The sequence below is a fragment of the Sphaerodactylus townsendi genome, linkage group LG01, assembly GCF_021028975.2.
Source record: "Sphaerodactylus townsendi isolate TG3544 linkage group LG01, MPM_Stown_v2.3, whole genome shotgun sequence".
Lineage (NCBI taxonomy): Eukaryota > Metazoa > Chordata > Lepidosauria > Squamata > Sphaerodactylidae > Sphaerodactylus > Sphaerodactylus townsendi.
The window spans coordinates 160,775,800-160,803,776 of record NC_059425.1 but is presented as its reverse complement, the minus strand read 5'-3'; the positions used below and the strand labels follow the sequence as shown (position 1 = coordinate 160,803,776).

At 41.7% G+C, this 27,977-nt stretch overlaps 1 protein-coding gene across 2 annotated transcripts; it reads right to left on the bottom strand.

The window, feature by feature from the left end:
• Positions 1-27,976, bottom strand: ATP6V1C2 (ATPase H+ transporting V1 subunit C2). 2 transcript variants are annotated; one of them, XM_048498634.1, is made up of 14 exons: positions 27,807-27,976; positions 24,441-24,599; positions 21,653-21,720; positions 17,085-17,170; positions 15,917-15,946; positions 10,513-10,607; positions 9,743-9,834; positions 9,263-9,361; positions 8,726-8,794; positions 7,308-7,400; positions 5,542-5,635; positions 2,947-3,044; positions 1,486-1,615; positions 1-438 (listed from the first exon to the last, which is right to left on the bottom strand). In XM_048498634.1, the coding sequence occupies exons 2-14, from the start codon at positions 24,567-24,569 to the stop codon at positions 343-345; spliced, it is 1,179 nt and encodes a 392-aa protein (XP_048354591.1). In that variant the 5' UTR covers positions 24,570-24,599; positions 27,807-27,976; the 3' UTR covers positions 1-342. The 2 variants fall into 2 exon arrangements, with proteins under 2 accessions (XP_048354591.1, XP_048354602.1); XM_048498645.1 differs by lacking the exon at positions 15,917-15,946.
• Between the last annotated feature and the right edge of the window lies 1 nt (position 27,977).

Genomic DNA, 27,977 nt, shown 5'->3' with positions numbered 1-27,977 from the left:
TTTATCCTTTAGCTGCAAGATAGCATCTTATTTTATTAAAATCATGGTTGAGAACTACCTTTTTTGTAATTTACAAAAGACCAAACAAATAAATAAACTGTAATACCTCTGCCTTATGAGGCATATTTTCTAACATGCTCAGAAAAAGGCTTTCTGAATCATAACATTTAAAATGGAATAAGACAAGTTTGAGTACAGTAATAATATTTAGCAATTCTACTACAGAGCTATGCCCCTGTCAAAACATCTCCTTAAATTAAAAGGACATTTTGGAGCAGAGTTAATGTTGTTCTCTGATAATACAATACAGCATATCCAGCTTTTCAGTATGTCACGCTTCTTTTAGCTACTGTCCAGAAGGCTGAGGTCTATCTTGAAATAGACGTACGGATAATATTCTTGATTGCTTAGTTGTAACCCAGGAATGTCCATAGAAGCCTGGAGGGAAAACAAATTCAGGCATATTAATGGTGATGTATCATAAAGGTGTTGTATGGTGTGCTCTAATTACAGTATTACACCCAACAGTGGTAAGTGTAGGTGATGGCAAGATAATCTGTGATAACCTATACAGAAAAGTTTCTTGTGAAAGGATACTCTTCCACAGACCCAAACTTCTCTCCCGCAACTCACTTAGGACCAGGGTGCTAACAGGGTATACATGGTAGAATGCAGCTCTATGAAACAAAGGTTGAACAGACAATACAAACTATAGAGAACTAGGAAGTATATACCCAGTTTCCCCGAAAATAAGACAGTGTCTTATATTAATTTTTGCTCCCAAAGATGCGCTATGTCTTATTTTCAGGGGATGTCTTATTTTTCCTCTCCACAGCTGCATGCTCTGGTCGATGGGCACGTAAGACTTTGCTACGTCTTACTTTCGGGGGATGCTTTATATTTATCACTTCAGCAAAACCTCTACTACGTCTTATTTTCAGGGGATGTCTTATTTTCGGGGAAACAGGGTAGGTTTTCTGTCACTTTACAATCTGTTGTTTTTCACAGATCTTATAAATGGTTTCTTACCCACTCTCTCATTCAGATGCAGTGGATGGTCATGTGGGGGGCGCAAATCTGGTCATGTGGGGGGCGCAAAAATTGGGCCCCCACATGACCAGGAAGACGGCAAGGCAGCAGGAAGTTTGGAGCAGTAGTAGTCCTAATTGGCCTTTGGGTGAAAAGGATGGAGGAATGAATAGGAGATGTTGTTCTACTGACTAGTATCTTAAAGTGGTCACACCTACAGATCCTAAATCATCCGAACTACTTTCACATCGTTATTTTTCTGCCCAGCCACTTGCGTATTTTCTTGTTTTTATACCTTACAATGGTGGCGATGAGAGTTCTCAAACTTAGCAAGGAATTGTGGGGGCTGAGACAAGGAAATACTTGGTGACTTTTGTGCATTTGGTTTAAACAGCAGCCACAGTTGTAAGATCACCCATTACATATTGCTTCCTTTGTTTAATAGTTAATGCTTACATCCATTATACTAGCTGCCGCTACTTCATCCAGATGTTTGAAGACTGCATTAAGGACATCTCGCAACCTCTTTGCAGATCTCTTATTGGGCTGCAGTAACATCGTCTGGAAATTCACTGGAAGCCCATACCTTTTAAAATAATGTTACAGGATAAGCTGTCAGCTAGTAGTGAATTGTATCCATAACATCATGGAAAATTATTTATTGATTTAAAAAATATGTATGTTGCCCCAGTAATGATCTGTGCAAAGTGGTTAACAATAAGACATAAAATGAAAGTTCATACTAGTAAACAGATACATAGAGCAATTCAATAAAGGCCCTATTGTAAATAAAACAAAAGCCAGTACCAACTGTAGATCAGCAGTATTAGACAGCATAAGAACAAAACATCAATTCATTAGCTCTATAAACTGCTAAGCATGTGGCAAGCAGTGTCTTAGCTTACCACTTAAAAACCAACCTGGCAAACAGCAGTGGCTTAGAGTACCTCCTAAAAACTGGTAGATTCTAGAGGCCCAGGATGATTACATTCAAGTGATGGGGTGCCACCACCTAGAAAGCTGTGTCTCTAATTCCTCCTGCCACAACCCTGTTGGTGAGAGCACCAAAGAGGATCTTAACAGTCAGTTGGACCATACAGAAGGAGGTGGTCCTTCAGGTATCCTGGACCTGGGCTATTAAAGAATTCGAAAAGGTAAGCACTAACTATACCAGAAACAATCAGGCAGCTCGTGAAGATCTTGCAGCCCAGTGATGATAAGATCCTTATATCTGATCCCTAACAGCAATCGGGCCAGTGCATTTTGAACTAACTGCATTTTCAAGACAATTTTTTAAAAAAAGGCATTTCAACTGTTTCCATCTACTTTTTTCTTCATGGAGGCCTTGAGCTCAGCATAAAAATATTTCATTTGTCAACACTGGCTATTAAGTAAACCCTACCATTTTGTTCCATCAGGCCCCACACATTCTTTTTGTGCAAGGTGCCTCCGGTCGATGCAACGCCCTCTTGTGGGTTGCAAATATGTCTTGTACGAGCAGTAGAAACCTGGTGCTAGAGAAGGGGTAGGGAACCTGCGGCTCTCCAGATGTTCAGGAACTACAATTCCCATCAGCCCCTGTCAGCATGGCCTCTGGAGAGCCGCAGGTTCCCTACCCCTGTCTAGAGTAATGAGCAGGCACTGGAACAAAATGGTGGGCTCAAACCTTGTGTTGTTGATGGATATTTTTATAGTCTAAATGCATCAGCCATTGCATGCTACTCATTTAACATTTTTGGCTTCTCTATATTAGTTTATAACATTTTAGCAGCATTGGCATGGTTTACCAAGCATACTAAAATCCTGTTAATTTTGGGAAAGGGGTAAATGGGTGCTGAAATCCTTTTAAAATCAGAATTGCTTACCTTTGCATACTGTGCTTGAGAAAAGTTATCCCTAATGTTTTGACTTCCTTACCTGAGGACAGATTCTGTGAAAACTCTGAGAGCCTTTATATGAATCCAAGCCACAAATGCTTCACTGAAGTTAACCTTCAGCCAACGCAGTAGTGGACCCTTTGGTAGGAAAGAAGTTAACACTTTACTTTCATTTATTTTTGTATCTGTTTTCATTCAAGGAACTCACAGTGGTACATTCAGGGCCCCTACTGAGTCAGACTTGTGGTCTATCTGATCTACTACAGTAGCTGACCGATGCTCCTTGGATGACCTAGGGTAAGCCATGCTTTAAAATGCCTACCTCTAGAAACTGGGGTACCCATATTGCTTCTGAATATAGCAATCTCTATCCACCGTCCCAAGAAGCAGAGGCAAGGGTTCTGCCTCCTGGTAGAAAGAAGGGGAAAATACAAACTAAGGGGGAAATTTGCTGCTAGGGGATGTAGCGATAGCCGCATGCATAAACAACATTCAAAGGGAAACAGCCCTATTCGCCATGAATCTATCAGTGACTACTATCTAAGGTGATTAAACGGAGCCTCCACATTAAGGGCAGTAAACCTCTACCAGTGCCAGGAAGCAACATCAAGGGAAGGGCTTGGCCTCTATTCGTCTTCTACAAGATTACTTGGTTCTTCCCCTCCGCCTCTCCCAGCTGATTTTATTTCAAGACAATATTTAGCTACATGTCCCCCTTTTTCACAGTTAAAGCAAATTACTTCACTGGCATGATCCAGTCGAAGCACAGATAAGCCTTTCATTGCATTTGATGCTTTCCTTTTGCGCTGTATCTCTTAAATAATTCAGAACATAATTCAGGTCCAATGACTCTCTGGCCTCAAGCACAGACACTTGGTTTTCAAAACTTTCAGCCAAAAACCCCAGGATTATAGAAATCACATCTTCATCCTCTCAAACCTTTCCAGCTGCCCTGATTTGCATAACCATGTCAACCACGCATTTTAAATGCTCATTCAAATTGCCGCCTCCTTCCATTCTTGCACTGTGGAACTTCCTTTTTGGAAGTCTTATTTCCTTAGCTGACTTTCCACAGCATTTTTCTTCCAAGTCTTTTCAAAGATCACGAGCAAATTTGCAGCTCATAATAAGGGCACTCTCCTCATCCCTTATTGTTGAAGCTAGAAGATGGCATACTTTGGAATCAGCCATTATAAACAGTCCCAACTCATGGGGATTTTGGAGCATTTCTTGTTCAATCACTGGGAGAGATCTGAATAGCAAGAGCATGCTTCATACCAAATTGCCAGATCAACAAATTTCACTCATTCAAATGATGAAGAGCAGGTAGAGCCGGACTGCTTCAAGTTGTGACATATTATTTTGTAAATTGCACCTCATGTTTGCTGAAAAGTTTACATTGAGTAACTCGACTGAGCACTTCTTCTTCACCTGACATCTTGCTTCTTTAGGAGCTTTCTTTATATAAGCAACTCACTTTGAACCAAAGACAAAAGTATATGCTGTGGAAACGTCTGTGCCCTTAACCTTGTGTTGTGTAGAAATGAATTAGCAGAGCAAATAATAGAACAGAGATGCAAGTTAGCTGTCCTGTAGAACTTTGCTAGATAACAAATTAAGTTACACTAAATATAGGAACAGCAAACTATCTATGCAAGTGCTCAGTCTGGGTGTCTGTGAAGTGTACATGCACCTTTGTGTACATCTACCTTCATCTCAAAAATCAAATCCAGAGTGTGGCCTGCTTGGTGTGTGGGACCTGTTTTTACCAGGGCTAGTACTAATGCTTCCATGGAAGACACCAGGTCTGAAGCCTGCATTAAGGAAGCCGAGTCCATTAGAGAAAATGTACTTCTGGATCTAACCCAGTAGGCGCACTTTAAAAGCCCAGAAAACCCATTCTTGTCTGTTCAACTTGGGTATAATTAATTTAATAATATAAGAATGCAGTGAACAGTGTGGATGGGTAAGACTACAGTGAGGTCAGTAGGGCAAAAAATGTTGCACAAAGTGTGCTGAACATGTGTTTTGTTAACCCAGAGCTTCTTTTGGCACATTTTCCTTTTGGGAGGGGGCTGAGAAACCAAAATACCCTATTTTCCAAATTGTTTACTCAAAGAACGTACAATCTCAGTGAATATCCTATTTACTGCTTAATATTGCTGATACCGCATGATTCCAATTTCTATGTCATATACCACAGGCTGCATTAAAGAAAAAAAATTTCAAGAGCCAGGCAGCTAGAATTCAACGTCACATGCACTGGCTAATAGGTGTCTGATATTGGCTTGCAATATTTACAGTTACACTCAAGCTCACCCCAGATGTAATAAAACATTAATAATAATAATACATTATAATACATTATAATACATTATAATATATTATAATACATTATAATCTTTTAAAAGCATGTTGAAATCTTGAGAAAAATTCAAAGCACTACTGTAAGAAAAAGCAACTGAGTGAAAATAGCCCTCAGGGTATTAGAGTATCCTGACTATTGCAAATTACATAAGGGACTGTATACTTCTCTTATTAGAAAGACAAACCCTAACCTACTAGCTAGGTGATACATGAAAACAGATTCCCCAGTGAGCATGAGACAAGGGCAGTCAATTTGATATATACTCACATACTGCTGCTTCTTATCAGAAGCTAACTTCATCATTTCTTCCCTTTCACATTTCAGTTCCTTCTCATCAAAATAAAATTCTCGCACTATGAACCTTAAAACAAATAAACAAAGAATTGGTATTCAGCAACTATTCCTTATTAAATCTGCACATTTACAATTATATTGTCTATCTTGGTATTTTTTTTAGTTGTGTAATAAGGAATGCTAAAAGTGGCATAAAGTAGATGCAAGGGAAGGAATTAATGGCAATCCATGTAAGTATGGTGGCTCTTCCAAGTAAATCCACACATTACATCTCTATAGGACGTTGTATAGCATTTATATGCATTCCCAGAGCTCTGACAGTCTGGGAGCTCAAAATGTTTTATCAAGAGTAGATGAACTGCTCCCACTGGGGTCCATGCCATGTTAAATGCATATATTGTCTTCCTCCCAGAAACTCAAGAGTAGCATTAGATTGCAGTTGGACAGTAAGACAGTACCCACACTCCAATTAAAAGTAGCAGTCACTGTCCCATGAAAGCAACTGACTTATGCCAACAACAATTTGTTTCATGGACTATAGTTTAATTGCTCTGGGACCAATGGCAGTATTACCAGATTTAACCGTACAGACTTAACTAGACTTAAGAGTCACCCATGCTACAGCATTTAGAGCAGTGGTTCTCAACCTGTGAGTCGCGACCCCTTTGGGGGTCAAACGACCCTTTCACAGGGGTCGCCTAAGACTCTGCATCAGTGCTCTCCATCTGTAAAATGTTAGGGTTTGGGGGTCACCATAACATGAGGAACTGTATTAAAGAGTCGCGGCATTGGGAAGGTTGAGAGCCACTGATTTAGAGAATCTCAAAACCAATTCTTGATCCTCCACCCCCATTCCAAAGCATTCTCTCCATTCCCATTCTAAAGCATTCAGTACTTTTTCGAGTGCTAAGAATTCTTTCTTTAAAATAACCTTAGCCCCTCACAGAACTGTAATTTGCTGTGCTTCTTGATTAGAAGCCATGTCATTGAAACATATTCTCACCTGATCTTAAATGTACTTTTCCCCCATATGGGAACCGAATATAACATCTATATTGTCCCTGTTTGAGTTACGGTTCTCTTTTTCTTTTTGTCTCATGTCAGCAATGTTTGCACATGTGCACAAATAATGTCTTGTGTGAAACTGCTCCGAAAGTTTCCCCTTCAGTCGTGTCCGATTCTGGGGTTCCACTGCGAGCAGTGATTTTATAGGCAAGCCGCTTTTGTGGGATTGTTTGCCATTGCTTTCCCTGGCTATTCTTTGCCCCCTAGCTATGAGCTAGTCAGTGGTGGCGAACCTTTGGCACTCCAGATGTTATGGACTACAATTCCCAATTGGCCATGCTGGTAGGGGCTGATGTGAATTGTAGTCCATAACATCTGGAGTCCCAAAGGTTCGCCACCACGGAGCTAGGTACTCATTTATCGACCAAGAAATGGATGGATGGCTAAGTTGACCATGAGCCAGCTGCCAGATATCTGACGCACTGGGGGCTCGAACTGCTGGACCGTGGTGGAGTGGTGCAGGCACCGTCGCTAAGCACTTAACCGGCTACATAATGTGGTTCTTACACATTAAATGGGTTTAAATTAATAGTGTGTAGAATAGTGCAGAATTCAAGACCATTGATTAATCTTTGCATTATGGGTACACATAGTTTCTGTTCAACAAGGTTAGGAGAGATGTCTTAAAGCATTCCTACTCTTTTTAAGGCATACTAAAGGAGTGTGAACAATACTTGTTTTCTCTTGCTTTGGCTTTGAAGTCCTCCATCACTTTTTGAAACAGAGTTACAGTGAAAAGTCCTCCCTCTGCATCTTCAGCAATCATCCTGTAGGGGTAAAACATAGAACTCTGAGTGGACTTGGAAGGTGCCTAAGCAGCTTACCTCTTCCGGCATCACTTATTTGGGACATGTTACTACAATGAGTGAAGGTATGGACACTATTACTGCATGTGAATTTGGAGATATTTTTTCCCTCAGGTTCGTTTCTCACTTTCCCCTGATTAATAGAAGAATGCTTCAGGATGGTTCATAAGCAAGTTTAAACTTATAAAAAACAACATTGTGGGGTTTTTTTAAAATAACAAACCCTACAATGCAACAGTGGAAAGGCCACTGAGCAGATACTGCAGCCACTGACCTAGGGTTCCCGACAGCCCTGGAGAAAACGGTCCTCTCAATAGAGGTTTACTGCAATGTTATTTTCCTCCATTCCACAAAAAGCTTCAACTGGCCATTGCCCTGCATTCAGCCTCTATTAAGAGGACAGGACCCTTTTAACCAGGCCTGTTGCCCACACTGTCCCAATCTTCTGTGCCCAGGGCCACTATCATACAGGATGGAGACACAATAGGGAAGGGGATGTTGCCGATTCCCCACTGATGCAACATCTGTCGTCTCAATCAGGAATAATGCAGGAGTAAGACAGGAGATATGGAGGAAGTGGGTTTGTGGGGGTGTAAAAGATCTGGTGTGATTGTAAGAGGGACTGTGGTGTTATTTTTGTACTGCATCTATTTTAATCTTTCACTGAAGCTGTAATTGTCAGGTTAACCAGAGTCCAATCGTCTCAGAGGCTGCAGGACAATCCTCACTAAAGTATTCATTCTAAATTACTTATACTAAATACTTTCTCATTTCAGTTTTGCCACTGCTCAAATCAGAAATAAGCAAGCAGAGCCCAAGCAGTACAAGGCAGCGGAGTCTTGTGTTGTCACAGGTGCTGCTATTCTTTTACTTGTTCAGATTCCCCCTTCTACATGTTAAAGGTACAGTAGTCTTGATCCTCATTGGATGAAGTGGCTCCCCCACCTAACTGAGTTTCCTCTCAATGAATCCTTACTTCCTGTGGATGTTCCTGCTTGTCCTATTCCATTATTATCACGGAACAGGCCAGGATGGGAAACTTAATATCATACAGAAAGGAAGAGATTCTAAATTCCTTCTGGTAAATCCCTTGTGCCTTGCTCTGGAACAGGATTAATCTGAATTCAAGCCCTATCATCTCTTGCAAGTCTACGCTTTGCTGTCAGGGTGTTGAATTTCTCATTTACTCTATCTGGCTCAGAAAGGTAAAAGAGAGTTAGCATGCTAACTGATTGTAAATTATAAGAATGAGGCTGAAGATGTAATTAATCAGAACTCTCACTTACTTCGTAGAACGAGGAACTACCATGTCAGAGAGTGATTCATACGTTTTTTGCCATTGCACATAACTTGACCTGATGCAACAAAAAGAAAGGAAAGACTTAAAGAATAATGCTTATGTGTACGAGAAAGGTCTTGTTTCATGATTCTTTTTTAGTATATACACCAAGCGACAACATTAGGAAAGCTTTTGATATTATGAAACTAATAAAATCCAAACTGAAATCTCAGTTATTGTGCTTGGGGCAATTTTTTATTACCGGTAAACGTGCACATATAGATTTTGGAAACTGGCATTGATGTGTGTATTGACTACAAAACTGAGCTATGTTTCAGGAAATCCATGGTTTAGGCTGCAATCCAAAAATCCTTTCCTGGGAGTAAGATATACAGAATGAAACTGAATTTGCTTCTGAAAAGTTTTGCTTAGAATTGCTCTGTTAAGCTTTGCCTCATTCATCACCATTCTATTAGTGCCATTCTAAATGTTTCAAATAAATAAATATTTTTACTCCATCTTCATGAGGACCAAAGTTTCTCACTTGGGAACTACAACAAGCAGAGTGATGAGATATTCAGAATTCAACACGAAGTCTTCTTTATGCACTATGTCAGATAAAGTGCGTGTCAAGAGATTTCCCCTGAAAAAAGATTAAAACAGAAACTATTAGTAGAATAATTCCTCATCCAGTCAATATCTGGAGGGTATGTGGCTTTTGCAGCTCAATTACATGTCTGGATATTTGAAAGGAGGTCTGCAACATCATGTGAATCCTAACTCTGCCATTGATTTTTTATATGAAACATGCTAAGCCCCACTCTTCAAAAACTTCTGTGGAATAGATTTTTTTATTTAACCCCTATCCAAAAAAATTATTTGTATCTATTCATTTAGTTTTAAATATATGTTCTTCTTTTCTACCTTTACAGCCACTAATTAGGTCCTACTTATTCGTGAAGCCATATTCCTGCAGCTATATATACTGTCATCATGCAGTATGGTGGCACATATACAAACTTACGCTGTTTTTCTTTCCAGATTCTGGAGGTTTCCTTTAATGTTGTTGTACACAGCTGCTCGGGTTTTCAAGTCTGTTTCTATTTGCGTCATTTGCTAAATATAAAAAGGGAAAAAAAGTTGAGAAATATAGATTCTGTGTTTACATATCTAGATGTTTTATATAATATCACAAATGCAAAAAAAGTATTTACTAAATGTGGATTTTACCACTGAGATTACCAGTAGACACTGATAGTTCAGGGTTGGTGAAACATGTTTTACTTGAAATCCTACACAGATGATTGTTATTTTTAGAAGTAGAGACATTTGAGATTCAACCCTTTTTTCTGTTGAGTTTATTTTTCAGTATTTTTGTATTAAGAAAACTGGCAGAGACTAAACTGTCAAAGATCTATTTTAGGCTCACCCTCTGCCATTACCCCACAACTCCAGTCTGAATGTCAGCCATATTGAGTTGCTACTGCCTTTGTAAAACACTGATAAAATCTGGTCATTGCTCTTCCATCATTTCATGTAATTATTAGACCATAACATTGCAGTCCAATTGTGTTATTACTGTATATACTCGGGTATAAGCTGACTTTTTCATGGCATGTTACTTTACTTTAAAAGAAAATTCAAAGCCTCTGAATACATGCATAGTGCTTGGATTTCCTTTCAGTAAAGGAAAACTCTCACTGACTTTAATTAAAAATAATTTTGTGTTGCATTATTAATCATGAGAACATATTTTTCAGAGTATTTGTCTACGAAAAAGAAAGATTTTATTACCTTCGCTAATACTTCTGAAATATTCTTCAGCGGCTGTTTTATGGGATACTTAGCCATGTCCCACTCAAACCTTGTGAGATAACTAAGGAGGTCAACTGAAAATATATGAATAAATTAACTTAAAGAAGCATATCTGTAAACAGTAACAGTTTCAATTAGTATTATTCTTCAATCAAGGTCCAATTCATTGTAACAGCTTGCATCCAATGCTTGGCTTTTGGAATTAGTCCCATACGTGAGTATACATGAACAGAATTTCCATTGGCAAAGGTTATCCCAGGAACAAGATTGTTTAAATCCAGTTTCAGCTCATCTGATCATTTTTGAACAAGCTGAATAGACAATTTATTCAGACAAATCTGAATATTCACACAAACCTTCTTAATAGCCACATCCCGTTTTTGTAAACCATCATATAGGATCTGTCTCTCAGTATCTCAAGGCAGATACAGCTGAAATCAATGTTTGCTTCAAACTTTAATGGAAAATGCAAAAATACCAAGTATCTAATTCTTACCTAAGGTCTCACTCACAATTAATTTAACTACAAAGGAGTTTTGCCACTGATTTCATTCTAATTATTTGTCTGGGCCTTTCAGTTCAGAATATCAGATACATAGGGATAAACTTGTTCTCAGAGAATAAAATATTACAAACTAAATCCAATGTTTAATAGACTTATTAACTAAGGAAACATTTACTGTATATACTGGCGTATAAGTACTTTTGAACCCTGGGAAATCATCTGTAAAGTGTGGGGTTGTCTTATACGTCAGGTACTCTTATATGGCGAGTATATCCCAAACTCTATATTTTAACTGGAAAAGTGGGGGGGTCGTCTTATACGCCCAGTCGTCTTATACACCGGTATATACGGTAATGGTAGGCCAAATTAATAAAGCAAACGTTCTCTTCTGTAGGTCCAGCATATCTGATGAGTACTTTTGCTCAGCACTTTCTTTTCTGAACAAGATCCCCTGGGGCTAGTCTTCTAGTGAGCCATCAAACTGCAAAGTCTTCTAGCCAGACCATTTCAGTTGTTTTACCTCAATGCTAAAACTGTCTCCTTAAAGATGCCTGCCTAAGCCCAGAACTGTAGGCATCTCAGAAGAGGGTAATGTTTTCAACTGGTTAGCTTTACTTTCAAAGGCCATTTATGTTTTGTACAATTTCCACATTTTCTGATTTCATGGATTATAGTTTTTGTATGTTATGGCTTAACGCCAGCTACTTTTGTTCCCTTTTAGAGGGAGAAAATCATATTACACATTCAATCAAGAAGTCAATTAATAGTTAATTGTACTTAAGAAATCTGTCCAAATGATGGATTGCTGGTACAAATTACTCAAAACTGTGCCAACTAGAGGAGAACTAGAGGGATACATACAATTCCAGGTGTCCCGATCAACCTTAGGGATCCGTGGAAGAAGACAAGTTATGAGATCTGCTTTCATGTGTTATTTGGTATGAGTTAAGAGGAAGACCAGAAGTCATTTTTGGAGAATCTGTGGTGTCTCTCAGTCAGCAGCGTTCCATGAGAACACATATTGGTAGAAAAGCTGCTTGATCTAAAAACTATTAGTGAGGCTGCAAGATTCTTCACAGGACAAAAGGGCTGTGGTTTAACTATCTTCAAACAGATGTGTTGGTAAATCCTAAACAATACTGCTTTGGGTATTCTGTAGAGAAATAACTAATGAACTTTCTAAAAAGGTCAAATAGCTCTGTAGAAGTACAGATGTGTGGCTAGTTATGGGAGAAACAGATTCTCCCTTCTCAGCCGTTCTTAAAGGAAGAGAAGCAAAATCCTCCTAGGACTCTGCAATCCTAACCAAACCATTCAACAAAACATCTAAGACTTCAGTGATCTCAGAAGGGTGTAACTTTCCTGGGGATTGCAGTATAAGTGTTGATCTTCCTCAGAAAAGAAAGTAGCTGTATAATGAACCAATCATCTTGTACCTTTTCGTGTTCTGGCTTGTATTTCCAGACCCTTGTGCTTCTCATTGTACATTTCCTTATGCAGCCATCCATCATATAACTTGAGTTTGTTTAATTAAAATAATTTTAATAAAAGCTAGATGTTAAGTAGCCATGGAGTGTCCAAGGCAGTGGGTATACATAAACGTAAAAAAAAGAAAAGAGAATTCCTAGGTAAGTCTTAGTATAGGGTTAATATAATGGCTAGATGAGAGCCAACATGATGCAGTGAATAAGACCGTGGTGGTGAACCTTTGGCACTCCAGATGTTATGGACTACAATTCCCATCAGCCCCTGCCATCATGGCCAATTGGACTACAATTCCCATCAGCCCCTGCCATCATGGCCAATTGGCCATGCTGGCAGGGGCTGGTGGGAATTGTAGCCCATAACATCTGGAGTGCCAAAGGTTCGCCACCACTGGGATAAGATGTTGCACTAGTTCAAAACCGCACTCACGCTATGAAAGCTTCTTGGATAACCTTGAGTCAGTCACACACTCTCAGACCTGACCCTGGATAGTACTGGGATAGGAGACCTCCAAATAACCCCAGGGTTGTGACCTTGAGTCATGCAATGGCAAACCAGCTGCAAAGGTCTCTTGCTTGAAAACTCTATGGGGTCACCGTGTGTCAGCTGAAACTTGGTGGCAACCCCCCCCCCCCCCCCCGCTAGGCCTATAAAAAGCTGTCTTTTGATCATTCCTTATCAAAGCAATTAGGCATGTAGGCCCTGCATATGTGAAAAAAGCTGTCTCTTTTCTACAGATGAACTCTGCAGTTTCAGCAGCCTCTCCTTTCATCACATGAAACTTGGGCTCTTTTCAGTGCCTGGATTTCCTTCCCTAGAGTTTCTGTAGCCTAGTTTGTTGTCATTTTGCAGAATCATTTTACAGTCTTGGATTTCTTGGGTGTGGAAAGTCTAATGTGCATAGAATGAACAAGAAGCAATGAACCCTACAGCCAAAAGACTCCACCTTGGTATCTGTTACATAAAATATGTATAAGATTGCTTACCTTTGCCAAAAGACAACAAACTGGGTTTCATACCAAAACATACATAACAAGAAGAGTAGCTGTGTTATGGGGCTGCACTGCTAAATCTCCACAGTCAAGCTTTCTGTGCAGTGATTGACCGGTGACTACCTGGTGACTATGTCACTACAAAGCTCACCCATGGAATAATGAAAAATTTACTCTTTTTAAAAAAATGTTACATGGCAATAAATGTACTTTGGACTGCCTAAATGTTCAAGCATACATAAATAAATAGCATGCCTGAAGGAATGCACGGAGGTACATAACAAAGCCACAGGTGCAGTCTCCGTCAGAGACACTGAAAAGGCAGAGAGAATCCAGGTTTATCCTGTAGGATGCCATACTGCAGTATTTCTGTTTGTATGTACATTTGAAAGCACAGTGCATAGGTCTGCAAGGGTCCAAAATTAACAAAACAAGGACATAATGTTCCTTATATCAGACCATGGAGTTGGAAGGCCATTAAACCAGAGTTACTTATGATCTAGTCTTGGGTATTTGTTAAAATCCATCACGATATCATGTCAACTGATAGCTTCAATTAATTACTAGACAAATCCCCCTGTCTTCCACATCTTTTCAAACCCTATGAAGAAATTCTCCATATGAAGCATTCTCAGTGAGAGATTTGTTACACGCGGGGCACTTGGCTTGTTTTAACAGCTGGTAAAAATCAGATAGAACTAATTAGTTAACATTAATAAGGTAAAATGTGATGAATGCTCTTGTTTTTATACAAGTCTAAATTATACATAATTTTTCCATATACTATATCATTGTTTCCTTTGACTTTTACAACCACCTCACCCCTATCATTGGTGATGGTTGGTTTCAATTTACATATGGCGTTCCCATGCCAATTAATTTTCACAAAAGCCCTATGTCCGTGGTGGCGAACCTTTGGCACTCCAGATGTTATGGACTACAATTCCCACCACCCCTGCCAGCATGGCCAATTGGCCATGCTGGCAGGGGATGATGGGAATTGTAGTCCATAACATCTGGAGTGCCAAAGGTTCGCCACCACTGCCCTATGTTGTGCAGTACTTAGAGTGCTGCTCTAAGAGCTGCAAATTCCAGAATCCAGTCTCAACTCGTTCTTGAAGCTCACTGAGTGACCTTGGATTAGCCATAGTCTCTCAGACAAATCCACCTCACAGGGCTGTTTTGAGGAAAAAATTGGGAAGAAGTGAGTATGTAGGTCTCCCTGACCTACTTGGACAAAGGATAAAATAACAGCGTATTAGAGAGAATGTGTTTGTGTGTGCCTCTTCACACAGAGAGCTGTGCCTTCACTGAAATGAATGGGACGGTCTATTTGCAGAAGAGCTTTCTATACTCATTAGAGTGTGCTGGGCCTCAGCATTGGAGAAGAATGGGCACATCCTGCTGAAGCCAGTGACAAAACTCCTAATAATGTTAATGGTTTGTACCAAATATATACTAACCTTGTCGGTTCCCATATAGACTTTATAGTCCCAAACTTCATGTGACAATAAACATCAGTTGACATTCTACCCTGTTTCCCCGAAAACAAGACCTACCCCGAAAATAAGCCATAGCATGATTTTTCAGGATTTCTGGAGGATGCTTGAAATATAAGCCCTACTCTAAAAATAAGCCCTAGTTACAGATTCTCAGGCGCAGCTGATCTGGTTACGTGGGGTGCACAAAATCATGGGGAAAAAATAAGAAATCCCTTGAAAATAAGCCCTAACGCATCTTTTGGAGCAAAAATTAATATAAGACCCTGTCTTATTTTTGGGAAAACAGGTTAGTTCTTCCCTTCCCCAGTAACATCCAGGATGGCTCACCTCACATCAAAATGTCACAGCACTCCACATTTCTCCCACTCCCGCCATAACAATAATGGGAGCAGAGAAACATAAAATGTTATAGCATCACAGCAGAAGGCAGCTTCATCTAGATGTTGCCAGTGGGGTGGGTGGGAACTAGTCATACAACTGCTATTTTTAATGGCAACTGTACATTTATCACCACATCTAGTTTGCGAAGGACAGTCATTAAGTGGTTAATCTAGTGCTTTATTAAAAACTCATCATAAATTCACAAGAGTTGATCACAAGAGCAAACACACAGATGCACAAAAAGAACTTTGACACTATTCCCATCTCCTTTTGTTATGCATGCAGAGTGGTTAAAAGACAAGCTGAAAAACTTGCGGGAAGGGGAGAAGAATAACAAACAATGTCAGGCCTGCTGTTATCTGAGTCATAGGGAGATGGTGATCCTGCTACGAGGTGGTTGTTAGAGAAATCCGTCGTAACCTGATCACTGTACCCCTACAACCAGATGTAGACTCAAATCTATCATTAAATACATCAACACATGCTTGCAAAACACAAGTCACCCATGCTCCACATACTCTTTAGAAATTTCATTTTATTCTTCATTCCTGAAACACAGTAAGCAGGACTGATTATTAAGATATTTGGCTTAAATATCATGGTTATTGCCTTTAAGAGATTTATGTTGAAGAATTCCGCTTTGTTCCTTACTCTTGCACATGTGGCATTTCAATAAATAATTAAAAAGAAATAAAAAAAGATCCTCTGAAGATGCCAGCCACAGATGCAGGCGAAACGTCAGGAGAAAATGCTACTGGAACACAGCCATACAGCCCGGAAACCCCACAACACTCCAGTGATTCCAGCCGTCAAAGCCTTTGACAATAAATCAAAAAGTAGTTTTCTCCTGTTAGAGCACTGGAGAGGTGAGGGAACTAGCCAACAAAGGGCTGGAATCCATTGTCCTCTGGATAAAGGACAGATAAATCCATTTGTTCCCATGGAGGTTTGACAGACTCCAAACAGCTCCTGTCCCAGGTTTCTGACTGGACTGGAATTATGTACAAAGTCAACAACACTGAGGGACACTATCTTTTGAAAGCAAATAGACCACTAACAGTAAATGGTACCTGAATATTAAAAATAACACAGCAAAACAGAATACTAGATGGAATCTAAACTCCAGTCCCGCAATTCTGATTTAAACAACTGTGTGGCCAACATCACTCTGCTTCTAATTTAGCCTGCAATTTCCCTTCTGCCATGCACCACTTTTCCAAATTCTTACTTCAGCTATGTGTTCCTAGAGTCATTGTTACATTTATGCTACTAGTGCCAGGTGACTTACATTTGTGGGTCAGGCTCCTGATAAAGTACACAGCACTAAACATAATTCACTGCTGTTCAAAGGAAGGAGTTTCTTGATCTGGTTTGGGGGCTATTTGCATGCGGAATATTATGTATAAAAACTAAAGAATGGGCTCAGGAAGCCATGAATAAAAGATCTGGATGCATGGTTAAGCCGTTCTTTGTAACAGAGGACAAATCAAACCACATCCTTTTTGCCTACATCCAGGTCACAGAATGAAAACAGCCACAAGAAGCTATTTCCACAGCAAGAATAGCAACATTTATTAAATATCTGACCATAATTAATAGCATCTGTTCTTATTGGAATCTGGATACTAATAATAATAAACAAGCAAGCACAACATTTTAAGAACATAATGATATTATAGGACCTACCTCCACTTGCCAGCAAATTTTCCTGCACTTTATCTTTTGAGTCTTCTAAAACTTCTCCAATATATTGAGCAATTTTCTTTATTACGCTTAGGAGAAATAAAAAAAATTAATGATTGTTCAAATACAACAATAAAATGCATACATTTATTTGTTGATTGATATGATTTTATAGTCTGCCTTTCTCCCCGAGAGGCAAATTACACAGCGTAAACCAATACAATAGGATGAGGCACCTAATAAGTAATGCAATAGGACTAGGATTACAGCAGTCTGAAACAAAGCAGAAGTTTGGGTGCTGTGTGGTTTCCGGGCTGAATGGCCGTGTTCTAGCAGAACACGGCCATACAGCTCGGAAACCACACAGCACCCAAGTGATTCCGGCCGTGAAAGCCTTCGACAATACAAAGCAGAAGTATTAGACATGATATGTTAATGTAGAAAATGGAATCACATAAATAGAAAACAGTGTAGTGATAATGCAAAGCAAATTTTGGTGTGACATTCCAAACTATTTTTATTTAAACGTTTTATATAAGAACTCAATCAACTCTCTACACATTTGTCATAGTAGTGCTTTTAAAGTTTACAAACAAGACCTCGAGATATGTCAAACATTCGTATATGTCAAACATTCAAAATGGAGAATTACTGTGGCCGTTTCCGCACGGGCAGTAAATGACGGCCTGGAGACGGTAAAAACACCGTCTCCAGGCCGCCATTCGCACGGGGGGCACAGCTGCAGCGCAGCCGTGCCGCCCTCGCGCCGCCCGCCCGGCCTGAAGCTGGCGTATTCCCAGAATGCTGGGAAGCGTTCTATTTGGGAATACGCAGCCGTGAAGCCGCTGCCAAGCGAACGGCAGCGGCTTCACGCTGCCTCCCCCACCCGGCACTTACCTTGTCCCTGGGCCTCCGGTGCGTCGCCGAGGCCTGGGGACACACCCCCCTGGCCTGCACCGCTCGAGCAGGCGCGCAGGGCCAGGGGGCGTGTCCCCAGGCCTCGGCGACATGCCGGAGGCCCAGGGACAAGCCGGGTCGGCGGGGCGCCGGCGCTCCGCGGGGTCGGCGGGGCGCCGGCGCTCCGCGGCGCCCCGCCTCTTCCCAGGACCGTCCGTGCGGACGGTCCCAGCGTCTTCGGGTCAGCGTGGAATGCGCCGACCCAGCCGTTTCCGCCGCCGTGCGGAAACGGCCTGTGTTTGTAGCTTGCTATTCAATGCAGTAGTCCAATTGGGAAGCATATCTAGGATTTGTATTTAAGTGGTTTTCCACAAAAGGGTTCGTTAAAGGTGGTAGATAAAACCTATACATCCCCTCACAAGATGTATATCCATTGCCTTATCCTTCACTGCTATTCACTTCTTACAAAGGCCTGCAACAATAACAATACTTCTGAGTAGGATTGCCAGCACTTACTTGGCAAATGACGGGAGGTCAAGTTTGGTGAAGATGTGACATCATTTTTGCACAACACTCTAGGAATTTCTCTTCACCTCTATGATAAAGACTATTGAGATATGAGGAAATTCCTACAGCATCACTATGGAGACCGTTTTTTCTCCTCAGTTTATTCAGGGTAGGGGATTGGGGCCAAGGGAAGAGGTTTACTCACCAAGGATGGGCAAACTACAAGCCTAATCTGAGGCTTAGCTTGGCTCTAGTTGGCAGTAGCACAATCCAGAAATAATACCTATCACCCCAAATAACTTATCTTATTAGTTTAAATTTTTAGGTCTAAGGGTGTGTTATATTTTGATCTAACAGGGATATGTGTCACTAGTAAGAATAAAGTGCAAAAATAATCAAATGCCAGAAAACCCTGTCATTTTGATACCAACTGTGAAAAAGTAACACACTAGTACTCCACTCCTATTTATTTAAAAGCCTTGAAAGGTCGCCCAATTTTATTGTCTCCATATTTCAGACTGGAGTAGTGAGTAGAAAGAGAAATGAGGTAATAGTGGCTCGCTTAAAGGTTTTTATTTATATACTTCTTCATACCTCACCCTTCCCTCTCTCCCAGTGAGGACCAAAAGAATCTTTAGGCTGAGTCACTGGCCCAAAGTTACACAGCAAACATCCATGGCAGAGTGGGGATTCGAACTGGAGTCTCCCGAATGCTAGTCCTGGACTCTAGCTACTTATACCACAGCAATTCTATACACATCTTCATCAGAGTAAGCCCCATGTTTACACTCATATTGGGAAATAAGGACCAGGCTGTATTTAACTAGGGTAAGATCTGAACTAAGGATGTAACAATTCACATTTTCACCCACTATGCAGCACTAATTCTCACAAAGCCAAACAAATGATGACATTGAACAGCATATTTTATACACCACTGAAGGAACAGTGGATATTTAAAAGGGACCTGTAGTTTCAAAGGTTAATATGACAGATACCTAAGCCCACTTAGAAAGCGATTGGTAAGAAGCTAGCCAAAAGAAGTGGACATTTATATTTCTGCTCCACTAAAATATGGAACTGGTGGTGGAACTATTATTAGATAAACACATGTGAGAAGCCTGGTAAACCTAGCTAGGCAGCAGAAACCTGTCAGCACCGCTTCTGGCCAGGACGGCAGAGCAAGGGCAAGCGTTTTCAGGGTCTATTGTTTCCATGTACTTTTATTATTTATTTACACAGGGAGAGAGTATTTTTCCATGTCACAATAAGGCATTTGGCACTCTGACGTTTCCTGGCTCTTCATTCTTGAATCATTCCCTTATCAAATAGCTTTCTCTATTTTTCTTGTGAGCCCATTTTAAAATGACTTGCAAAGGTGAACAGAAAGAGCTTAAAAATAAAGGTTACCTGTGACCTGTGTGAGTTAGTTTTTAAGAGTATTAGGCTAGGGCCAAATCCCCTCATGGCCACAAAGATCCCTAGGTGGTCTTAGGCCAGTTACACACACACTCTCTCTCTCTGCCTAACCTAACTCTCAGCATTGATGTGAGGATAAAATGAAGAGAGTTTTCTGTAGAAGGGAGGCCAATGGTAATTCTGGGAGACTCTAGGCCAGTGGTGGCGAACCTATGGCACGGGTGCCAGAGGTGGCACTCAGAGCCCTTTCTGTGGGCACACGTGCACAGAGTTCATCATTGGGGGGGGGGGCGGAAAATCACACACACACCCCCACACACACATCTAGGGCTGTGGCCTGGGCCATGCGATCCTTACCTCCGGGAGTAAAAGCTCCGGTCCTGCTGGCAATGGTCGGCTGAGAGCTTTGAAAGTAAAACCCTTCCAGGGTCGTGATTCACCCATTCGAAGAATTGCACGTTTGCTTCACCAAGCTGACTCCCGAGTAACGCGCGCCTCAGAGCCAACCGTTTTTTCTAAACTAAAACCTCAGTATTCAGGTTAAATTGCCGTGTTGGCACTTTGCGATAAATAAGTGGGTTTTGGGTTGCAATTTGGGCACTCGGTCTCAAAAAGGTTCACCATCACTGCTCTAGGCCCTATGGGAAGTTTGGCAATCCTTCACCTGTCCTATCATTAGGACATTTGTCAGGCAAATATATTTCTGTGCATCCACTTGCAGAAGACAGTATAAGAGACCCAAACCCCCTCTCATCAACACAGGACTCCTCAACCCAGCCACCCTCGCTAGTGGTAGAGAACACCTATCTTCTCTTCTGCTTCCTACTTTGGTGTTTCTTCCTCCACTTCTTCCCTCCTGGTGAAGTATAGGACAGGGGCAACAGAATTGATAGCTCAATTTGGTTATCCCGAAAGCTACAGGAGGGCATGAAAGACAAGATTAGACAGATAGGAAGATGGTGGCTTCCCAATAATCCTCAGATCATTCTCAGAAGATAATTGAGAAGGAGCCATGGAGACCCCAACAAGAACCTGGGTTTGGGCCAGGGTTGTGCATTACCAAATCTATCTTAGAATCCTGCATGGACAATCCATAAATTGTTCAAGCCCCACCCCCTTTCACCAGTTCTAAACAATTGAGGCTAAACAGGTGATGGTTTCCAACATGAAAATACCAGCCTTCACAGCTATACTTGGAAATACATTGACCTATAATGCCATAATTTGACATCTTAGTGGAGGAGGCTCTTCAAATATATAGAGCCCAGAGGTAAAAATCAGATGGTGTCAAGGAAAATCATCTAAATAGCACAGGAGAGAACAGAAGACACTTTGTATGAGGATTCTTCTTGTTATCACTGTCTTTGTTGTACTAGGCAAACTATTTTCCACCTAGGGTATTTTCATACAGCAGCTTCCCAGTTGGGTATTATGGTATACAACAGAAATGTGCACTGATCTATGAGGATTCCAGAATTCTTGTTGGCTTGTAGTGCAATCCAATGCAGGATTTTAAATTCACTGAATTCAATGGATTTAGAAGGGAATAGCCGTTCTTAGGATTTCCCTGTCAGAATGGAAAATGCAAATTTCAGGCCATCTTTAGACCAGCCCTCCTTTAAACATGATAACATCAAATCCGCCAGCTCTGGCTGAACAAGTCAGATCGAGGTCAACACAGAAACACTGTGTTCTATGAAAACAGCACCTAGTTGCTAGCTGTATGTAGTAAATAAAGTCTATTTTACCTTTCAGCAAAGGTATCAAGTTTCCCCAACTCATCTGAGAGGCCAACAAGAGCATCCAGGGTCCCCACCTGCAGAAGGCAATGCAAAAAGTATAAATAGACCACCAATATGCCATTGCCTATCAGATCTTTTTGTTTTTCTGCTTAAGCAATCTTTATTTGGCAAATATCTAAATTATCAAATATGTATGCATACGTATGGTAAGCCTGGGAAACTTCTTCCTCAATGGAAAATGGATGAGATACTGCTTTGATGCTGGGAAGTTATTCTGAGTAACAAAGACTGTCTCATGATAATATATCAGTGCAGCCTTCTTCCCATTTTTTGGTTCCTCTACATGTTTCTAACTCATAATGTAAAACACTGCAAGTGCCATCCTGAACTGCTAGAATAAGTGCAGGGTTTGCTTCCCAAATCCAGTAGGGAGGAAACATGAATATTTTATCCTGAGAATGAATAACCCTCTCACTACTAACTCCAGTGGTGGGGAACGCAGGTGTCTGAAAAGCAGTGGGGCCAAATAAATTGCTCCTATCTGTTCTTTCTTAAAATTAGCTTCTCCTTTTGTGTGAAACTGAACCTCAAGCACAGTCTCATGAGTATGATGTCATAGTCTTTTGCCACATGAATCTGCCTTACACTGAATCAGACCCTTGCTCTATCAAGGTCAATGTGGGCTCCTCTGACTGGCAGAGGCTTTCCAGAGCTTCCAGCAATGGTCTCTCTCATCACCTACTGCCTGGTCCTTTCAACACGAGATGCCAGGGAATTGAACCGGGGACCTTCATGCCAGGCAGATGTTTTGCCACTGAGCTTGCCCTAAATAGGTGGTCCTCAACCTGTGGGTTGGGACCCCTTTGGGGGTCGAACGACCCTTTTACAGGGGTCGCCTAAGACTCTCTGCATAAGTGTTCTCCATCTGTAAATGGACAAATGTTAGGATTGGGGGTCACCACAACATGAGGAACTGTATTAAAGGGTCGCGGCATTAGGAAGGTTGAGAACCACAGCCCTAAATGTCTATGGGCCCAATCCAAATGGGGGGGGGGGTTAGCCAGAAGGAGCAGTAGAGAGTTGCCAGTGAGTTTGGTCATTCTGCCAGAGTAAAGGGCACCTACGCCAGTAGGGAAAGCGAGGACATTGATGTGCAGGCACTGTGGGGGCGTGTCCCACAGCTCTGAGGCAGCCACACCTGGCACTATTCCTCACTCAGGAGCTGCGCCAGCATCTGAGTGCACACCGGCACTGGAGGTGGGGAGTGTTGGCATTCACATGGATGGAGCTGACTTTAGTTGACTTCCATTGGCTTCCAGCAAGGGAATGCCCCACCTCCACGGCCGCGGACTTACACTACCTAAAAGTGTGGCAAAAGCCTGTTTAGGCTATCTGTGGCAGGGCTATCTGTGGCAGGAGGGGTTTTTTAATTTCCTTCTCCTTTCTGCATCGCCCAAAGAGGCAGCACAACTGCGCCTTCACCACACTGTTCCCAGCCGCCACAGAGCTCCCCCCTATACGGATTGGGTTGCATGCCTTGTCTATGCCACTGGTTCTGTAACATGGCTATCAGTGAAGACATAGGCCGTTTCTGCACGGGCATTTAATGGCAAAAACGCCGTCTCCAGGCCGCCATTCGCACAGGGGGCGCTGCTGCATCGCAGCCGCGCCGCCCAACCACCGCCTAAAATCATTATCGCTGGGCCGGGCGCTTCCCCAGAGCTTCGGAAGCTCTCTTGTTGGGAAACTCACTGGGCCACCAAGCTGAGCAAACGGGCAGCTGGGCTTCTGGAGATCACTTCAGCCCCACCCGGCACATTCTACCTTGTCCCTGGGCCTCCATGGCAATGTTTCCGAGGCCTGGGACATTAGCTCCTGCTGCCCTGCGCCGCTGGAGCAGGCACGCAGGGCCAGGGGGGCGTGTCCCCAGGCCTCGTGCGGAAACGGCCTTATATAAAAAAGGGTATTGACAGAAAAGCCTGAACACAGTTTATATAGCAAGGTCACAGCTGAGGCTGAATAAGAGCTAGAGTGCTCTCACAAAGAAAATGAACACATGTTTACCAACATCAAAGTTCAAACCTTGGTAAGCAGAGTTGTTATCTGACTAAAGTTTTGTTTACTGTCAAATCCTTCACATATTTATGCTAAATCTTACAGGACATTTCCAAGTGAGTGTTATGGTTGTAATCCTACAACCGTTCACTTGGGAGTAGGTCCCACTGAATTCAATGGTGATATATATATTTTTTAAGAAACAGAGGTGGTTGGAGATCTCAAAATTTTATTTAGTGCTAAAAAGTAGCCAGGAAAAAGGGGGGGGGGTAGATAGAAGTTGTGATGCTGCCAAAAAAAAAAAAAGGCTAACCTGCTCACATGTTTCCACAACAAAATCATCTCTCTCCAAACCTGCCATTAGCTGTCATGACTGGGAAGGGCGGGAACTCCAGTTCAATATTTTGACAAACACTGGCTGACTATGTCTATTTAGGTCAATTACAACAGATCTCCAGTGAATGGAAATCCAAGTAAAATTGTGTCTGCTAGCAGTTAACCTATTTATTAGTTATGCAAAATTGAGTTATTGCTTCCATCCTTGATATAAAGACACATCAAAAAGAACAAATGCAACATGAAGCTATTTGTCAACTATATCTTAACTTGCTTCTTGTACAATTATTTTTGCATTTTTGTGCATATCTACCCCAAAGAAAGAAACATGTTTCCACTCCTTCCCTCCTCCTTCCATGTTGCTGATGTCCTGATTTCTTCTCCTTTTTCCTCCCTTATTTACCTTAAGATCAGGGATGGTGAACTTGCTGTTGTTGGACAGGTTGGCTTTGAGAGTCACAGTGGTCATTCTTTCCCAGGCCGTCTGGTTTGCTTTATCCCCAGGTGCCGAGATTAACCAGAATTCTGACATAGTGTTAGAAGTCCTGTTCACTCTCAGTCACTGTTGACAAAAAGAACACACACAAAAAAACCTTAGAAGCAGTCAGTTTAGAGGCAACCGTTTGTTTCAGATTAACTTTTTCAAAGGCAGTAGAAAAATTACTATATCAGCCTAGAAGAACAGAGGAGAGAGAGGATTAAGTCACCTTCCCATTCAGTTCTTGAATTAAATGTGACCTTCGCCTGACTGCCAGCAAACAGAAGTCAATAGTTCCCTTTTTTCCTGTTCTGGGTTGTTTCATCTGGTCGGCGGGGAGGAGTCCATTCCAGGCCTTAGTGTCTTGACCTTGCAATCTACAACTTTTGATTGCAAAAGTAATAATATGGTAAAAATGTCCAAGAACAGTGTTACTGACTGAAATATAACTGGCGGTGGAAAGTGCCGTGAAGTCGCACTCAACATATGGATCTCATAGGATTTTTAAGACAAGAGATGTTCAGAGGTGGTTTGCTATCACCTGCCTCTGTACAGGGATCCTGGACTTCCTTGGTGGTCTTTCATCCAAATACTAAGCTGGGCTTATTCTGTTTAGAAGAAGAGTATGGATTTATATCCCCCTTACTCTTCTGTAAGGAGACTTAAAGGTGCTGACAATCTCCTTTCCCTTCCCCCCACAGCAAACACCCTGTGAAGTGGGTGGGGCTGAGAGAGCTCGGAAGAACTGTGACTAGCCTAAGGTCACCCAGCTAGCATGTGTTGGAGTGCACAGGCTATTCTAGTTCCCCAGATAAGCCTCCACAGCTCAAGTGGCAAACCTGGTTCTCCAGATTAGAGTGTACCAACTCTTAACCACTATGCCACTGCTGCTTAGCCTCTGAGATTTGATGAGATTGGACCAGCCTGGGCCATCCAAGTCAGGACAAATGCAACTGGCTAGTTTCAAACAAGCACATTGTGAATTGCAGGTTAAAGGATGATCTGATCCTGTCTATCAGGAAAGACATCAGGGCCCTTCTTGAAAATAACATTAGGATTGGGGAGCGATGCCACCTTTATATTTTTCTTTAAAGTATTTGCAGTGTCATCCTAAGAAAACTTACAACCCTCCAAGTCCACTGAATTCAGTTGGCTTAGAGAGTGGTTCTTAACCTTCCTAATGCCGTGACCCTTTAATACAGTTTCTCATGTTGTGGTGACCCCCAACCATAAAATTATTTGTGTCTCGGTTCCTAAAACCATCGGAAATATGTGTTTTCCGATGGTCTTAGGTGACCCCTGTGAAAGGGTCGTTCGACCCCCCAAAGGGGTCATGACCCACAGGTTGAGAACTGCTGGCTTAGAGGAATACAAAATTTCCACCACTAGAAATTGCCCATAAAAAGCTTCATAGAAAGTAAATATAAAGAACCCTACTCTTAGCAAGAGGGGCTTGTTACCAGATCATCTCCAGGGTCTCGAGCGGAGGCCTTTAACATCACCTATTACCTAATCTTTTTCACTGGAGGTGCTGGGGAGTAAACCTGGAACCTAAGCAGAGGCTGGTCTACTGGCCGCAGCCCCTGCCTTAAATGTTCTCCCTAACTATTTGATCAGGTGGGATAAAATCCTGACTCGGCATAATGATGGGCAAACCAACCTGGTTTCCTAACCTGCAAAGTGCAAATGAGCTAGAATGATGAACCACATCATAGGACAGTGGTTCTCAACCTGTGGGTCGTGACCCCTTTGGGGGTCGAACGACCCTTTTACAGGGGTCGCCTAAGACTCTCTGCATCAGTGTTCCCCATCTGTAAAATGGATAAATGTTAGGGTTGGGGGTCACCACAACATGAGGAACTGTATTAAAGGGTCGCGGCATTAGGAAGGTTGAGAACCACTGTCTTAGGACAACTGTGTGATCAAATGAGATTATAAAGCATAATTTATAGTTAACACACTAAACGGAAATCAGTTTTTTAAAAGAAACTTGCTGTCAAGTAACTATCCAATAGCTTATTTCTAAACATGCTACTCTGTTTAATGTGAAGAACCATTTAAACAACTATATGCCATTTAGTCACAAACAGGCAATCTTTCATCTCATCAGGATTCAGAGCATAGGGTCCAGCCTTGCACTGTGTGTGCCCAGAGGCAATTTTTTTTACATAGTAGACTATCCAGAGAACTAGTAATCACAGAAAAGATTAATGGATCCCAATGCATCTGACTCAAAAAAGCTTATGCTGGAATAAATTTTGTTAGCCTTTAAGATGCTGCTGGACTATTTTATTTTGCTTCCAAGAGACACAGCTGTCCATCCACAATTCTCTCAAAATATAGTGTCTATTTCCCCTTCATAACCTTCTACCCAAGAGTGAGCTTTTGAAACTTTTTCTATGACAACATACTTGCAAAATCCAAAGTTGTGTCTCCTGTGCCATTTTATGAGAACTTTTGGCATCTGATTTTAATCTACAAAGTAGTACAGCTTGTTTTGACTAACTTGTCTTGTAAAACCCAAAAGTTTGTATCTTCCAGACTAACCCAAACTGGTCAAATAATTTTTATTAATGTATTGTTGAAGGCTTTCACAGCTGAATTCAACTGGTTGGGCTGGGTTTTCCGGGCTGTTGGGTTGTGATCTGGTGGATTTTGTTCCATGGACACAGTGTGTAACAGACTTCCCTCCATGATACACCTCTGAATATACCAGCCACACATGCAGATGGAACGTTAGGTACAAGATCCATCAGACCACGGCCACACAGCCCAGAAAAACCATCACAACCAATTTTTATTAATGCTTGACTTTTTAAAATGTCGTTTTCCTGTGATAAGTTGCAGTCACTTCTGTTTTATTTAGAATATCTGATAGTAGCTCTTCAAGAATGCTGGAGGGAAAGATATTTGCTACCACCTCAAATTGATTTTAGAAATTAAAACATGCAAACCTGGCAGATGACAATTAAAGCATTCTGTTCCCAAAAAGCATCTACATCAATGGGATCACTTCTGCCAGCTCGCTCATCTCGTTTCTACTTACTTCGGAATATCTGGCGAGCTCAGCCAAGAGACAACCAGCAGCGACTGCTACACTTTACAAGAAGCTCAGTCCCCTCCTGATGAAGCAAATCGCAGCCCTGCTGTTCTGATCCCAGAGAAGTTTGCCTTCTTCAGCTCAGGATCGGGCAAGCAAACTCCCCAAGATGCTGCAGAAAAGCCCAGGCAGGGATCCCGCCGCCTTTCCCCCAAACACCTTTGGGAAGGCAAGTGGCTGGCTTCCCTTACCTGCCGACGTTAGATCCTGTAATTCCCCAAGGAAGGCTCCGCAGTCTAATAAGAGATCCAGCTCAGCGCCTCGAGAGAAATAGACCCCACGTTGCTTCACCAGAGGCTGCTCCTTATTGTGCATGATGTGCTGTATAGCCTCGGGTTTGCTGGGCCCCGCACCGTGCTGCC

What these genes read in the sequence shown, in the direction of transcription:
- ATP6V1C2 (XM_048498634.1), bottom strand. Translation starts at nt 24,569, where the DNA reads ATGTCAGAATTCTGGTTAATCTCGGCACCTGGGGATAAAGCAAACCAG. An exon ending in CTGCTTGTTGTAGTTCCCAA is followed by an intron (nt 8,795 to 9,262) that starts GTGAGAAACTTT and finishes TTGTTGCATCAG; the next exon opens with GTCAAGTTATGTGCAATGGC. An exon ending in CGGCAGCTAGTATAATGGAT is followed by an intron (nt 439 to 1,485) that starts GTAAGCATTAAC and finishes TTTTCCCTCCAG; the next exon opens with GCTTCTATGGACATTCCTGG.